The sequence below is a fragment of the Parasteatoda tepidariorum genome, chromosome 9 (assembly GCF_043381705.1).
Source record: "Parasteatoda tepidariorum isolate YZ-2023 chromosome 9, CAS_Ptep_4.0, whole genome shotgun sequence".
NCBI lineage: Eukaryota > Metazoa > Arthropoda > Arachnida > Araneae > Theridiidae > Parasteatoda > Parasteatoda tepidariorum.
In genome coordinates, this window is record NC_092212.1 from 16,293,258 (window position 1) to 16,308,638 (window position 15,381).

A 15,381-nucleotide genomic window follows, 5' to 3' on the forward strand; every position below is an offset into this window, starting at 1 on the left:
AAATTAAAAGGAATTTAAATAAACTGTACCCGAAGGTAATGATACGTATTATTAGTAAACAACTAAGCTCTACTCGATCGTTTCAAGCCAGGGAATTATGGGAAACGCCACTGAACCTTACCTATGTTGTAATACAAACAGAACTTTTTAAATTTATTTTGGACAATTTCCTTTCTCTTTTTAATTAAACTTTATGAAAACTAAGCAGTATATCCATAAATATGTGATCTGTCCCGAGCTATTATATCGAGTTTTTAGAAAGATAAATAGTTACTCAGCAGATACTTATACTTTTTATTCCTTTGAAATAGGATTTGGACTTAATCTAAAAATTAAATTTGCATATTACCTGATATAACTACTTAGCTTAACGTTATACTTCACTCAAAGATCTTTAAGCAATTCTATAATCTATGGTAGGTTTGAAGATTAGTTCATTATGACTATTATTTACATTGTTGATTCTTGGCGGCATATTTTACTATTAACTTCTTTTTCATTTATTTCAGGTTCTGTCTCTCCATAGTCATCCTTAAGGTAAGTAATGATGTAAGAAGAATATAAAACTGAAATTAATATCATCTTATCTAGGCCTAATCGATGCCTGAATCAGTCTGGTTTTGATCAAATACATTAGTGATATCATTCACTCAGTCCCGTACTTTGACAGCTTTAGTCTTTGTCAAATATTCAGCTTATTATTACATTACATGACACTGAATTAACACCACCTCTAAACTTAACTTTCAATGGTCTACTTGCGCATAATTAGCTTTTAGTAAAAACATTAACCAGAAATCTAAATTAAGAATGAAATACCTATTTAATGAGGAAATGAACTAAGCTACCATATTCTATGAATGTTTGAATACATATTTCATTCCTTCTCTCAATCAAGTTTACTGTTGTATTGAACTTATTTTATTATGATAACTGAACTTTAGTCTGGTTGATGATATTGAAGTATCATCTTCCGTCATCCTTTCTGGGAGCTATGAAAATCTGAATTGTTGAAAGAGAAAATAAACCTATACTATACTGGTGGACATTTGAATTACTATTTCACTTGATTAACTCTACTATCGTATCAAGTGTATTAGATAGTAAAACTTATCATATTAGTTCCAGCTGAGCATCTATCTGGCTTATGGGGCTTCTATCATGTTATCCCAATTTTTTTTGTTTTTTTCACTGCCTCTGATTTGTGTATATGATTGTCAGCCCCTACATGTGTCAGCAGTTTCTTCTATATGTAGTTTTTAAACATTCAGACATGCATAATGAGAACTTAGATGCGATGAATTTGATCCCTGTGTTGGGGTGATTAATTAGAATGCTCTAAATCTGCAGTTTGGTATACTCATGTTCATTAGTTCTCATGGGGATTCAGCCTCTGTATCTGGCAACTCGAGTGGCACATAGTTTTTGCAACAAATAACCCGGTAGGCAGCCTTGTTTCGAAATAATCGGTGAGTAATTTGTAGTTTGTTCTGATTACACAAATAATTGTAACTTCCTGGCAAAAAAAATAAGATTTTAACTTAAAGGTGAGTTTTGTAACACAGCGAATGGAATATACTCAAAATCATCGAAACCCTTGTTTTCCTGGATAAGATATTTCCTCTTTTTTTGTAGATAAATAATTGATTTAATGATTAAAAAAATAAATATTTTTCGGTTAGCAAAGCACAGGGAAATTCAACTATTTTTTAAAATTTTATTTAATTTGTATGTGTTTCATAAAAAAACGTTGGCGGAAGTCTAAATTTTTTTGGCGACTTTTTTTTGCCCTCGACTAGTAATTCTTTTTTATTGTGATTTGCTGGCAAAAAATAAGATTTTAATTGAAAGAAATTCCTCTATTTTATTAAAATATATAAATGATTGATTTAGTGTTTCAAAACATGCTTTTGGGTCAGCCGGGATACTTTTTTTAAAAAATTGGCGGAAATCTTCATTTTTTGGCGACTTTTCACCTGCGCTCGGCAACCACAGAAAAACTTCAATGTAGCAAAAGTGTTCCAGGTACCAAAAAATTTCAGTAACATACTTATTTATACAATTTCAATTTCTTTTTTATCTTTGTTCAAGCTATATTTTTTATTGCAACTTTTTTCGTACAAACGAAACTTCATGCAATTGAAATAGATTTGAATTGATATTACATCATCACATGTAAACAATGGTCAAGTTTCCTGAGACATAAATGAGTGCTCCTCAATTAGTTTAAACTGTTACAACAGATTTTATAAGTTAAGTCTATTTAAAAAATGTGAAGACATTTTTCTATAAACTTTTCTTTCTCCCTTTTCTATAAACAAATGAATGATTTTGTGTTTAAATGTTGTATTAACAAAAAATTTTAATTAAATTACTAAATATTTGATTAATTGCTTTTTCAATAAATTCTTTTATCTTAACTTTTTTATCAAAACTGAAAAACTACTTTAAATTTGCTCTTGGGTATAGAGAATCTAATCAATGCAATTTAAGACAGTATGGTTAAAGCAGATCCAGTTAGAATGTTCCTTAAGTTTCATAAAACTTAATTAAAATCGTGTTAAATGAATCATTAATTGAATATTTGATATTGTTTGAGGATTTAATCTTTTTTGCTATAACTTATCTGACAGAAATGTTTAAAATATTTTTAAAAGAATTATGGCATCATGTTAAAACTATAAGCAGGATTGTTATAAAAATTGACAGTCACTCCAAATATTTATTAGTTATTATAAGTCTGTATTGTGTTGTGATCATTCAAAGATCTGGTTCAGGATTATTGTGATGTCAAAATTGAAAACATTATAAAAAAATATAAAAGTATTTTTTTTAAAAAAAAGATTTAAATCCATTGAAGATATCAGATCAAATGAGTACTGTAACCCGAAGACTAAAGAACACACTCCTCAGTGCTAATACAGTTGTTGCACTTAAAGATGATAAAAATTCAATCTTTTTAAGAATTGGAAAACAGCAATAGCTCTTTTCTGTTTCTTCTATTTACACTGAACTAAATCATAGCTGGATTTCGACATGTACCAACAGTTACAGTTAAATTTGCTTATATGTAAATAAAATTTTAAAAAATGGATGAAATATTTTAAATTGGAAAGCTTTGTAATGAATAGCAAGTACTTTTCTGGTAGACAAGTAAACTTAACTATTTGTTTGAAAGGGTTTTTGTGTTTTGTATTGAAAAATTGTTGAAATTTCATGCACATGACAAATGGAAAAGTACCAAAAAAAATTTATAAAAAATTAGCTTATTGAATTCTTGAATACCTTTTAAATTAAAATGAAAACTTAATTGATATAAGCATTGAGATATTAAGAAACTAATTTGAACAAATTAGTCAAACTAGCTGCAGTCAGAATAAAACCGAATTTCGATGAATGATTATTTGAATTTATTATTTTTCAAATTTTTAGTCTTTACTGTTATAGTTTTTTTTCTTATTAAATTATTTTAAATACTTAAAAAAAGAATCGTGATTTAGTTTGAAAACTAGATTTTTATTTATGGGCTATTGAGGGCTGCTATATTGAGTTGTCGCCAACACAAACGTGTAGATCTGTATGCAAATTTATCACAAAGATATTTACAATGGAATTATTCATGCCTTTGTGTAGTTTTTTACTAGAAAGGGCAATGTTTATATTTTAAGTGACAGAATGAAAAATTTAATGTTTTCTGGTTAATTTACTTATCCTAGATTTGGGATGTCCAGGAAAAAAATTGTATGTCTGCAACTCTATTGCTCTAATAGGAATACAGCTTTAGCTCTACCTAGCACAGAGTGCAATAAGCTTTTTAAAGGTGGTTTTGTTCATCCAGCATGATCTGACACAATGTAAAAATTCCCCCTCTTATAAACATCTTATCCAACTTGACAGCTTATGTATACATTGAACAAATAAATTATGTGTTTTATTTATCAGTTCATAGCACCTTCTGCATATCATTCTAGTGATGGATTTAACATTAAATCTAATCAATTTTTCAGTCAATTTATAAGATTTTGTAGTAAGCACAATAAAGTAACCTATTCCTAATTTATGAGTTTAATTTTGTTTTGGCACAAAAAAGAAAGGAAAGATACAATGCTTATCATTTTCTTGTGTGTGAAGTAAAAATATTTATTATTATTGTTTTAATAATATAAATTTAAATTGGTACTTATCGCTTCGTCGGACGCAAGTAAAAGTTATCAAATAATTTAGACTTCAGTTGATTAAAAATTTTTAAAAAGAAATTCAACGGCTATCAATTTTTTATGCATATATTGTTTTGTATATTGATGAAAATTTTCGGTTTTGTTTTGGCTATTTATGAAAGTAATCCTAAGACATTGTAAGAAGGGGGGGGGGATTGGCGAGCTTGCATCCAGCTAATCGAGGAGTACCTTTGCATTTTTTTACTGCCTATGCAAATCTTTATGTGATGTCTCTTAAACACACTCATAAATATTTCGTTATTTTAGAAATATACATATATTTATATATTTTTCAGGTAAACAAAGGAAATGCAAGCAATCTTTTTCTTGATATGATTATTGTTTCTAATGTGAAAGTTCTGAAATCTAATCTGTTTTGCATTGTATATTCGACATGGTCAAAACTTTGTGGGAAAGAAAATTTCATATGAACTTAGCACAGCATTTTTCTCCTCTTAATCATGAATAGAATAAATCAATGCTGTAAAATTGATCATAGCATTCAAGAATTTCTAATTGCTTGGTGTAAATTGAAAGAAACTAACGTAAGTTTTTTTTACTTAATTTTTTATTATTTTTTTATTTTATGTGTTTGATATTTTTGTATACATTTGATTAATGAAAATATCTATAGTTGTTTTCGAACATGACTTGATTATTTGGATGTTCCAGTACTTTTAAATTATAATTTTTTGTGATATCTAACTCTTAGATATTTATATTTTTTCACTATCCTTTAATCTGAATCCTTATCGGGGTTATTCTTTTTTATCAACACTAAATATTTTGTCCCTCATCATCTACAAAGACTTATCATTTATATCTTGATACCTAAGATTGTGAAAAACGTAATTGGTACTACCACTATTTAAATTTTTATTATAAAGGTGATTTCACACTATTTGTAGCCTGGCATGCTTAAAAATTTTTTTCAATTAATTTAATAAACCACACATCAAATTAAGAGTCATTAAATATATTTTATGAATATATATTTAGTTTTTTTTTTTTAAAAAATTATGCACTTTCTTTGCATAAAATTTGAAAAATTGAGTTTAAAAGTTGCAGACATGACAAAGAGAGAAAAATTAATTTCGAATTGCTGCATTTAATATTTGTAATTAAACATGATATCTTTTGTATTTGCATAATTAATTACTGAAAAAACGTCATTTTTACGTTTAGTATTTAAATATGAGGTACTTATAAGAGAACATGTTTACTTTTTAATAATTATTTTTCAAGTTTTATTAAACAAAGCAGTTAAAAGATCTATTTTCTTGAAAATTGGATTTCTTAGTTATGCAAAAAATAAAAATTAATTAAAATTCATTTCTCTTAGAAAATATAAAATGTTATTGAGATAATTTTTTTTATGCAAAATGTGAACTTATTTTTTTGTGATGGAATAGAATAGAGATTAATTTATAATTTTAATATTGATTAATAGAATGTAGATTGAATATAATTAAATTAAAAATTCTAATTTTATGAAGTTTTTTTTTTTATCAGATTTATTGTAAGTAAATTTTTTTTGTTTTTAAACAAGAAGGAATTAAGTCTACTTAGTCTTCTTTACCTTACAGCATAATTTTTTTTGACTCTCTGTAAAAAATGAATTTAATTTCTTTATAAATTGAAACAACTGTAATTGGAGTATTGCAGTGGTCGGAAGAACTACATTATTTTTGCAGTTTACTCCAACTACTTTGTTACAAATGTAGTTAACTACAACTATTATTTTAAATGTAGTGATTAAAACTACTTTCAACATGTAGTGACTGCAAACTATTTTAAAGAACTGAATTTTGCTAAAGAAATTAATTTACACCTGTATAATTTACACTGGAGACATTAATTTACACATTATGATTAAAATGGTTTTGAATAAAATAAAAAATTGGCTTATATTAAATATGAAGAATTTAGACATTTTTATTCATGTTTACATGAGCCAGTTAGTTATTCTAAAACATTTTGAATTTGTTCATTTAATCTTCAACTTTTTATGCCCTTCTTGACAGCAAATATTTGATTTAAGAAATTATATGAAATTATCAAATACTTGCTGTTCCGTTAAGTGTTTAGTGCTCTTTTATAACCATAAGCACAATGCTTTGAATTCACATAAGTTTGTAGAATTTGTCTTGATAAAAGACACTAAAAATTATGTTTCAGCATATCTCTACTTTGTATGTAAATGATGTAAAAAATAAAAATAAAATTGCTTTACTTCAATTTTACAAAATTAATGCATATTACAAAGATAAAATTATGAATATTCTCTAATATTAATGTATTGTCTATATTTAGTTAAACTGCAGAAATGAATGGAATGATGCCTATTCAAAGTGAACATTCTGAGAAAAAGAAAAGAAACTACAAGCTTATTATAGATCCTGCCTTAAAAAAGGGTCCTGAAAAAGTTTATAGATATGATGGAGTTGTTCCTGGTGTATGTATTTATGTAAAAAAATGTTTTAATTAAATATTACCATTGTCCTTGTAATTTCTTAATTATTATTTTTTTATGTTTCATAGTTGGAAAAATATTATCCCACTGTGCACGTTAGAGATCCTCGTTCCAGACTTTCGACTATTTGGGCTAGAAATGAGCCCGCAGATCTCATCCTACCAAGATTTAAGGTACATTTTTATTGGAATTGTATAATCTTTGATTATTCCTTTAAATTTTAAATTCTTTGTATTTTGCCTTTATATTTATGTAAATATTTGAATATCTGAATGATCTTATCTTATTTACAATAATGTAACATTTTCATGCAGCAATTTAATTTAGCTAAATGCTGCATTGAAAATCATTTATTTAATGTATGTATTTAAGTAAGCTTTTTTGAATGACATTTACTGTGCTTTTTGTGAGATGTTCTTCATTTACAAAGCTAAGTGTCTTTTTATTTTATCATTTCAAATGTTTGTAATTTTAAATTATAACTATTGCTGTCAGCATTCATTCAGATTATGACATTCATACTTTAACTCAATCGTTGTTGGATTTAATGTCCTTTAAGGAGGCAAAAAAATCTGGTTATAAATGTAAAAGTTTTCTTTTTAATATTAATAAAATCAAGCATTTCTATATAATAAAATACAGCATCTAATATAACTGTACCCTGTATGTAAATTATAAAAGTACAGTACAGAACCATTTATCAGGTATCCAGAAAACCGAGAAAAATTTTGCTCGGTTTTCCTGCCATTTTGAACGAATACGATTGAGGGAAAAGGTGGAAATTCAACTCTTCTTTGAAGTTGAATAGAGGAGAATTTAGGGGGGTGTATTTTTCTCCCCCTTTCTCGAGAGAAAATTTCAATATCTGTGACCTTGAAGATCTTTAGATTGAGAGGGGGCGGCAGGAAAGGGAGAGATCTTTTATTTTCTCCTCTGTGTCCGAAAAGATAAGATCAGATTTTTCTAATAAGCTGCTGTCAATTAAACATAAAGGAGTAGCATGCTGATTTTGTTCTCTCTTAGATTTACGAGGAGGTGGGGGAAATGCATGGCACGTGCATATCAATGAACAGAAAAAAGGAAATAACCTGTACTTTGCTCAGAAAAAGTGGAATGGAAATATGTAAAAGATTAAAATACGACTATTTTTTTTATCAATTATAAAATAAGAATTTAGTTGAATTTAATAATTTAAAAAATAATCAGAAGAATTTTTTAAATTATAATTTAGTAAATTATAAACATAATTGACTGTGCTAGTGGGGGAGGGAGGATATATAATAACCACCAAGCTTTGTTTGGGCTAGTGGACTACTTATACTATAATTCATAATTCATCCAAATAAATATGAATAAATTTCTATTATTGGTACAATTAAGTGATTTATGTCATTTTATTCTTACATGTAGTTATAAATTATATTTAATTGGTACAATAAATTGAACTTACTATCTGAGATAAAAATATATGTGATTATGCAGTTTAAATGTGTAATTCTTCCTTGTAAGAAATATTTTATTCTGAATCATAAGATAGTTAAAAATTTATTTTGTCTGTAGGTTCCTGTTTTAAAAAGAATGTAGTGTACTAAAATTATTTTTAAAATAATTACTTTTGTAGGTAAATAGTATTTTTTTTTTTTTTTTTTTTTAATTTTCCCACGAAAAATCATCTAGCTTCTCTTTCNTTATACTTAACACTAATTTTAATTTCTTTTTTGCCCACTCTTATGATTAATCTCATTTCTTTTAATAGATTGATGACAACTATATTGGCATTCCTCCACCTTTACAAGTCACGATTAAAAATCTGAATGATAATATTAATAAACAATTCTTGGATGACATGCTAAAAAAGTATGGTGAAGTTGAACAGTCTCAGATATATTATCATCCAGCTACCAGAAAGCATCTCAGACTTGCCCATGTAACATTTACTTCTGTGCATGCTGCCAAACTGTGTGTTGACAAGTTAAATAGAAGCTCTGTAATGGGAGATGTTCTTAGTGTTTATTTGGACCCCTTTGGTAAGATCTTTTATTTCAAAACTTTATAAAAATTATTTTTGCATTAACTCTAGATGACTAAACACAGAAATCTTCCTAAAAATAAGTCCCGCGATGGATTGATCCAGTGTTTTCACTACAGCGCGAGAATCTCTGTTATTTTTTTCTTTTCTCGCATTAAAAAATTATTACCGCGAGAACATCACGCACTCTATTAATCAGTTGCAAAATGCACGAATTTTGGAAAAAAATTCGTCTTCTGCCATTTTGAATAAAATCCGTTTCACTTTTCTTCCTTGATCTTTCATTATTTTCAACTTCGATCCCTGTTATCTAGCTTCCCTATTTACCAGTATTGTTCAGAACCGGTGCGAACAGCAGAACACAATGCCCCCCCCCCCAAATGACTGAACACCTTTCAGAACACATTTCTCTGCAACCTCGTGTTCACCGAAGGTAAGATTTCTTCATGTAAGACGTTTACATTTTTTTCAATGCTACAAATTTACTTAGTGATTCTGATTTCTTCAGCATCTGTTGCAAAGTCACTTAGCACTCAAATCCGAATTAAGACAAAATATCGTATACAAATGACTGATAAACATTTGAGCAACCTAATGAGAAAACCTGATAAAAGAGTAGAAACAACTATAGCGCCACTTAAAACTAACCATAGCGCCACAAGTAGAACCTGAGTGTCACACAAGAGAGCGGTAAGGAGTATACAGCACAGAACCAACTATTGGGACTGACCTAAGCCCAGATAACATAAGAGACTTTGAGCCAAAGGCACTCCTAACATTAAAGAGTCCTTCACACGCTTCTTTGTAAACCGCAAAGCAGGTCAGCGCTGACCTTCGCCCTGTAAAGCTTGAATGTGTTTTTGTTAAAATCTTTTTTGTAATTTTAAATTTTGATATTAAAGTGTTCTGGTTTTGGCAAAAAGGCTTGCTTGCCTTCCAATCGGAGGGCAATGTTAGCAGGGTGGCTGCAACGCTGCTGTCGGCCCACCTGGTCCTGGACTCTGCAGCCGTCTTTGGTTCCCTGCCTCCGGGTTTTGACTGGGCTTTTAGGCCTCCTCTGCTCATTGACGAGATTGTGGTGCATTTAATCGCGTGTGACTTGGGGCTTTCCTCGTGGCCGCCAATTGCTTGGGCTCTCATGCCGGCCGTGGTTGCTTCGCAACTGCGAGATATCAGGCATTTTGGCGTATGGGCAATATTTGCCTGGGTCGCGACAATAATTTCCTTAAGGGTTAAAATATATTGTTTTTATTACGCAATTTGTTTAATGATTTTTGTGTCATTTTTTAATATATTTTATTTTTTTAATATTTTTTATTTTTTTAATATTTTATTATTTTTTTTTAATATTTTATTATTTTTACATACTTTATTATTGAAGCCAACGAGGTTTTAAGCCAGCTATATTCAAAACCTGTATACAAAAACCTTGCTAATTCAGGTTAAAATAAGCGCATGCCTAGACTGATCTTAAATTCATATTCAACCACTGTGCTAAAGTTGAAAAAGAGCCAATCGTGCTTCGCAACGACGAACACAAAAATCTTGAGCGTGGTCAGAGAAATGGCTAATCTCATTAAACATGGTCAGTCTGGATTATTCTCAACTTGAATACATTTTAAGCTTAGAAAACTATTTTTTAGATCAATTTCACTAAAAAAATATCTTTAGACTACAGCTAAGTTTTTAGTTTCAACAAAGTTAAGACTACAAATTCGAGAGAGGAGAGAAGTTATTAGAAACCAACTTGATAAATATGAAGCTTGACTTTATGTTCAAACAAATAGTCCACTTAATAAACTTTCTGTAAATATTTGAATTAATTAATTGGATCAAATATGTGAGAGAAACTAGCAAAATCTTCTGGTGCATAAATTTAAAAAAATATTTAAAGAGAAATATATAAATGTAATTATTTTTCAGCATTCATTTGTCTCTCATAATCATGTTTTTACTGTATTCAAAGTATTATTTAAAGGCTATATAACTTTAAAGAAATATGTTGGTTATTCTCTAAAGTTTTCAGTTGTTTCTTCTTTTTTTTTGTGCTGGTAGTTGTTAACGTTTACTTTATAATCAGGGTTGACAAGGTTTAGGACAGAATGGATTAATCCACGGTTGAAGTCCTGTCCAAAACCTTTTTCTCAAATTATGTCACAATTTTATCTGAACAATATTTAAAAGGTAAAATAAACATAGAACTAATAACATATTGATAATTAAATCGACTGGAGAATATTTGCTTTTAAAAGTATAATGTTTGACTCTTCAATTTAAACATTAAACAAAGGAAGATTAATCAGTAATCAAGTTCAATTGGTCCTTTTATCATTTGATAGCACATAATTAATTTAGCTGCTGTATTTACAAAGTTAATCTTAAACAGGTTTATTTATCTATAGTACTATTCAAGAATACTTTTATTTCATTCATGTTCAATTCTTTTAGCATAGTGGTGATACATCACCAGTGTCAGTAACTGAAACTGATATTATGCCCTTCAAAACTGTTAATAAATTTTTCAGTTATTTCGTATTTCCAATTTAACTAATATATTTATAAAAAAATTTTTTTTTAAATAGATGTCTTTTTTATCATCATGTGTTGCAGAAATTATTAAATTTTTTAAAAAGAAATATTGTGAAAAATAAAAGATTAATTTTTAAACAAATTTTTTTTTTTTAAATAATTATTATTATTTTTAATATTGCATTATTTATCCTTATGCAAAAACATAATTTATCAGTATTAAAATTTAAAAGCATTATTATATTTAAAGGAAAGGTATTCACTTTTGTTGTTCAATGAATTGTGCAGGGATGTGATTCTTCCGCAAATCCGCTGATTTCCGCTTTTTTTTAGATTTTTCCATGTCTTCCGCTCTTTTTTCATAAATTTCTGCGCGGAAAATTTTTTTATTCAGTAAATTATATTTTGTTGAAAAATTTTTTCTCCCGCGGAGCGAAAGTATTGAAGCCCCCAATAAACCTTTCTTCACATGTCAATCTGCTGGCTGGGGTAAAAGTGGTTGACCTTGGTAAAACAATGCCGTCTCCTACTCTACTACTCTCTTATCTTTTCAGGGATGAAGCACTTTTTAAAATTTCCGACCATGTTCCAAAAACTTTTGGGGAGTCGAACGATATAGTCGGACTTGCGACGAACTCCCCCCCTGCAGTAGCCTCCTGAGAAAATTATCTTCAGAAGAAAATGGGTAGAATTTCGGCATGTACGCGGTTGCTTTGACAACCCCGACTTCCGCTATAGATTGGAAAAAAAGAACAAAAAGTCCTAAGCAGTTTCGGTCGATGATATATGATTTCTTTTGATTGGTTGATTTACAGAATTTTAAATATTAGGAACTGGGCCAGAATTGCGATTCTTATTTAGATGATTTTTATGTAAATCATCGATTTTCGTATTTAACTGAGTTAAAAGTTACTTGTTGAGATTCGTTTTTACACGATTTAAAAATCATTACTCGCAATTCCCATTCCCGCAATTTAAAAATTCAATATCACAATTCATATTCCCGCTAGTTTAAAATCCAATGTCGTGATTCGTATTCATATATATTTTTAAATTTCAATATTGCGATTCGTTATCACCCGGTTGTAATATCAAACATCGATTTTCGTATTTATACGCGGTTTAAACATTACTCGTTGCTATAAGTATTCACGGACTCTAAAAATTATGCATCATGATTCTTTTTTACGCGATTTAAAAATTCGATACCGCGATTTGTATTTTCGTGCTTTTAAAATCCAATATCGTGATTCTTATTCACGCGATTTTAAAATTCAATATCGTGATTCTTATTCACGCTATTTTAAAATCCAACATCGCGATTCTTATTCACCTTATTTTAAAATCGAACATCGCGATTCTTATTCACGCACTCTTAAAATCCAACATCGCGATTCTTATTCACCCTATTTTAAAATCGAACATCGCGATTCTTATTCACGCACTCTGAAAATCCAACATCGCGATTTTAAAATCCGGCATCGCGATACTTTTTCACGCGATTTTGAAATCCAACATCGCGATTCTTAATCTAAGGCCTCTAAAAATTGTGTGAGAAATTAACTTTCTTGTCCTATCAACACTGATGATCAAAAGTCTGCAAAACGTTAATAAAAAAAAAGTGTTAATAAAAGACCATCGAAAAAACAAAGAACTGATGAGAAAGTCCATAAAGGTCCTTCAACCAATAAAGAAATGCTTTTTAAAATGATGTGATACATAAAATCGTGCTTATGCATTATTACTCAAAGTTATCTAAATTATTTTTAAAAATTATTTTAATCAAGATTTAATTTAAGAACATAATTACCATTTATTTATATTTATTTGAATAGATAATAATGTAATCATTATCAGATTGGCTATTGAATTCATATCATTTTTTCTTTTTCACGTTTAATGCTACAGTTATAAACTTCCTCTTTTTTGTGTTTTTGTCAATCACATCCCTGATTGTGGAGCTTCAAAAATTATAAACCTTTTCCTATTATATTATATTGTTTTCCTTTAATAATAAGTTTAAGTAAATTGTATAAAAAATATCAAATATTTATTGATATATGTAATTATTATGTGAACAATGGGTACACATATAGAACTTTAACCTTTTACCAAAGTTCAAGGTTTTGGACACTTTAAGACAATTTAGGACAGTTTTCGTCAGTTTAGGACAATTTAAGACAGTAAAACCCATGTGCCCTTTCCAAAACCAGTTTAGGACGTCCAAAACCCCAACCCTGTTTAAAATATATCATTTTGATTGTAGTAATGTATAGAGTTGCTGGCCTTCTGGGTAGATATTCTTTTATTCCCACCTTAGAGGTCAGGGGTTCAAATTTTAGCCTAAGTAGTTTTTTCTCTTATAAAAAAATAAGATTTTAAAATTTAGAGTTTATTGCTAGATTTACAATGTTTTAATAATTTTTTTTAATTAATTTATCCAATCTAAAATTCCTCCCTGTTTTTCATAAATTATATAAATTATTGTCAGGTCGTAACTAAATCTATTTTCTTTCTAAAGAAAAAAATAATGTTAGGAATATATAAATTACACTATATCTTTTAATAAAATAATGTTGCGTGCTTCCATCATAGGCGTTTTAATGTTCCTTCCATATTAATTGTAGTAAATGTTAAATTTCAAAACTCTTATCATTTCTTTTATTTTTAAGCATTGTATTAGTTCTATTTTTTAAGAAAAACCATAACCATTTTATCTAATATTTTTTAAGAAAAACTTTATGTATGAAATGAGTGTGTCACTCGGGACTAAGATTTTCTTTTTTAAAAAAAAAAAGAAATTTATTTCCTCATTGATTTGTAAAGTACTTTTAAAGTGTCCTTAGAATTTAATAATTACAAGATACTGAATTATTATATGAGATGAAACATATAAAAGTATTTGTGAAATAACAAAAAAGAATCATTTCTGTTTTTTTTCTCTTTTAATAAATAAATAAAACAAAAAAAAAATTTTTTAATTATATTTTGTAAATAAGTGTCATAACATGTATCCATTGTTGTAGCATGAAAAAAAGCTTATTTTAACATTTTAAAATTGTTGTCTAATTTTGTGTCAATTTTTTTTTTAACTACAAAATGAACAAGATAATTTATGTACTGTTTTTTAAGTGGTGGCTAAAAATTATTAGAAATGTTTATTAACTTTGATAAACTATTTTTTTTTCAAACGAAAATGAGGTATTTAAAACATTTTTAATTCCGGTTTTTTAAAAAATAATGTACTGTAAAAAAATTATAACTGACTAAAACTGTCCTAAAGTGTCCAAAACCTTGAACATTGGTAAAAGATAAAAATTCTATGTGTGTAACCATTGTACAATAATTACATATATTAATAAATATTTGATACTTTTTATACAATTTGCTTTAACTTATTAAAGGAAAATAATATAATTTAAAAAGAAAAGATTTATAATTTTGAAAGCTCCATAATTCATTGAACAACAGAAGTGAATTCCTTATCCCATAAATATGAATAAATATTCTTTTAATACTGATAAATTATGTTTTTGCATAAGGATAAATAATTGCAATATTAAAAATAATAATAAACTTTTTAATGAAACAAAAACTTTTATGTTTCTTGTTCAAAAATTAACCTTTTTTTTCACAATATTTTTTTTAAAATTGTTACATAACTTGAATAAAAGTGTTTTGGGCAGGACAGTTTAAACCGTGGATTAATTCTTTCTGTCCTAAACCTTGCCAACTCTAGTTTTATATTTATTAGTTTGCAAAATAATTTTTAAATAAAAATTTGCAAATGAATTGTCAAGCATTTAGATATTTTTTCTTCTCTAGAATTGATTGCTTATAAAGTAGACTTGTACATTTGACTAAATTTCAGTTAAAAAAATAGCTTGCATAATTCCTTGACACAATTCGTTTATCAACTTGTAGTTGAGAGATGTGGTTAATGACTTTCTTTTGTAGTGTTTGCTGAACTGTGAAATCACAGTTTTTACCCCCAACTATTTCTAAACATGCACATGAACTAGATAAATTATTCATTTATTGTTCACTTTCATTTATTTTAGCATAAACTTTTTAGTATACTCTACTCAATTTGTAAAATCAAGAATTCCGGAACTCTAATATGTAGAAAAAAA

At 28.0% G+C, this 15,381-nt stretch overlaps 1 protein-coding gene across 1 annotated transcript in view; it reads left to right on the forward strand.

Annotated features, from left to right (window-relative positions):
* Positions 1-66: 66 nt before the first annotated feature.
* The window catches only part of LOC107457294 (SET domain containing 1), a 34,647-nt gene continuing 19,332 nt past the window's right edge, over positions 67-15,381 (forward strand). Inside the window, exons 1-6 of the mRNA XM_071185628.1 lie at positions 67-416; positions 510-1,469; positions 4,514-4,762; positions 6,531-6,672; positions 6,759-6,863; positions 8,447-8,717. Of these exons, the coding sequence (XP_071041729.1) occupies positions 6,544-6,672; positions 6,759-6,863; positions 8,447-8,717 (505 nt within the window). The 5' untranslated portion in view covers positions 67-416; positions 510-1,469; positions 4,514-4,762; positions 6,531-6,543. The remainder of the gene's footprint in view (positions 417-509; positions 1,470-4,513; positions 4,763-6,530; positions 6,673-6,758; positions 6,864-8,446; positions 8,718-15,381) is intronic.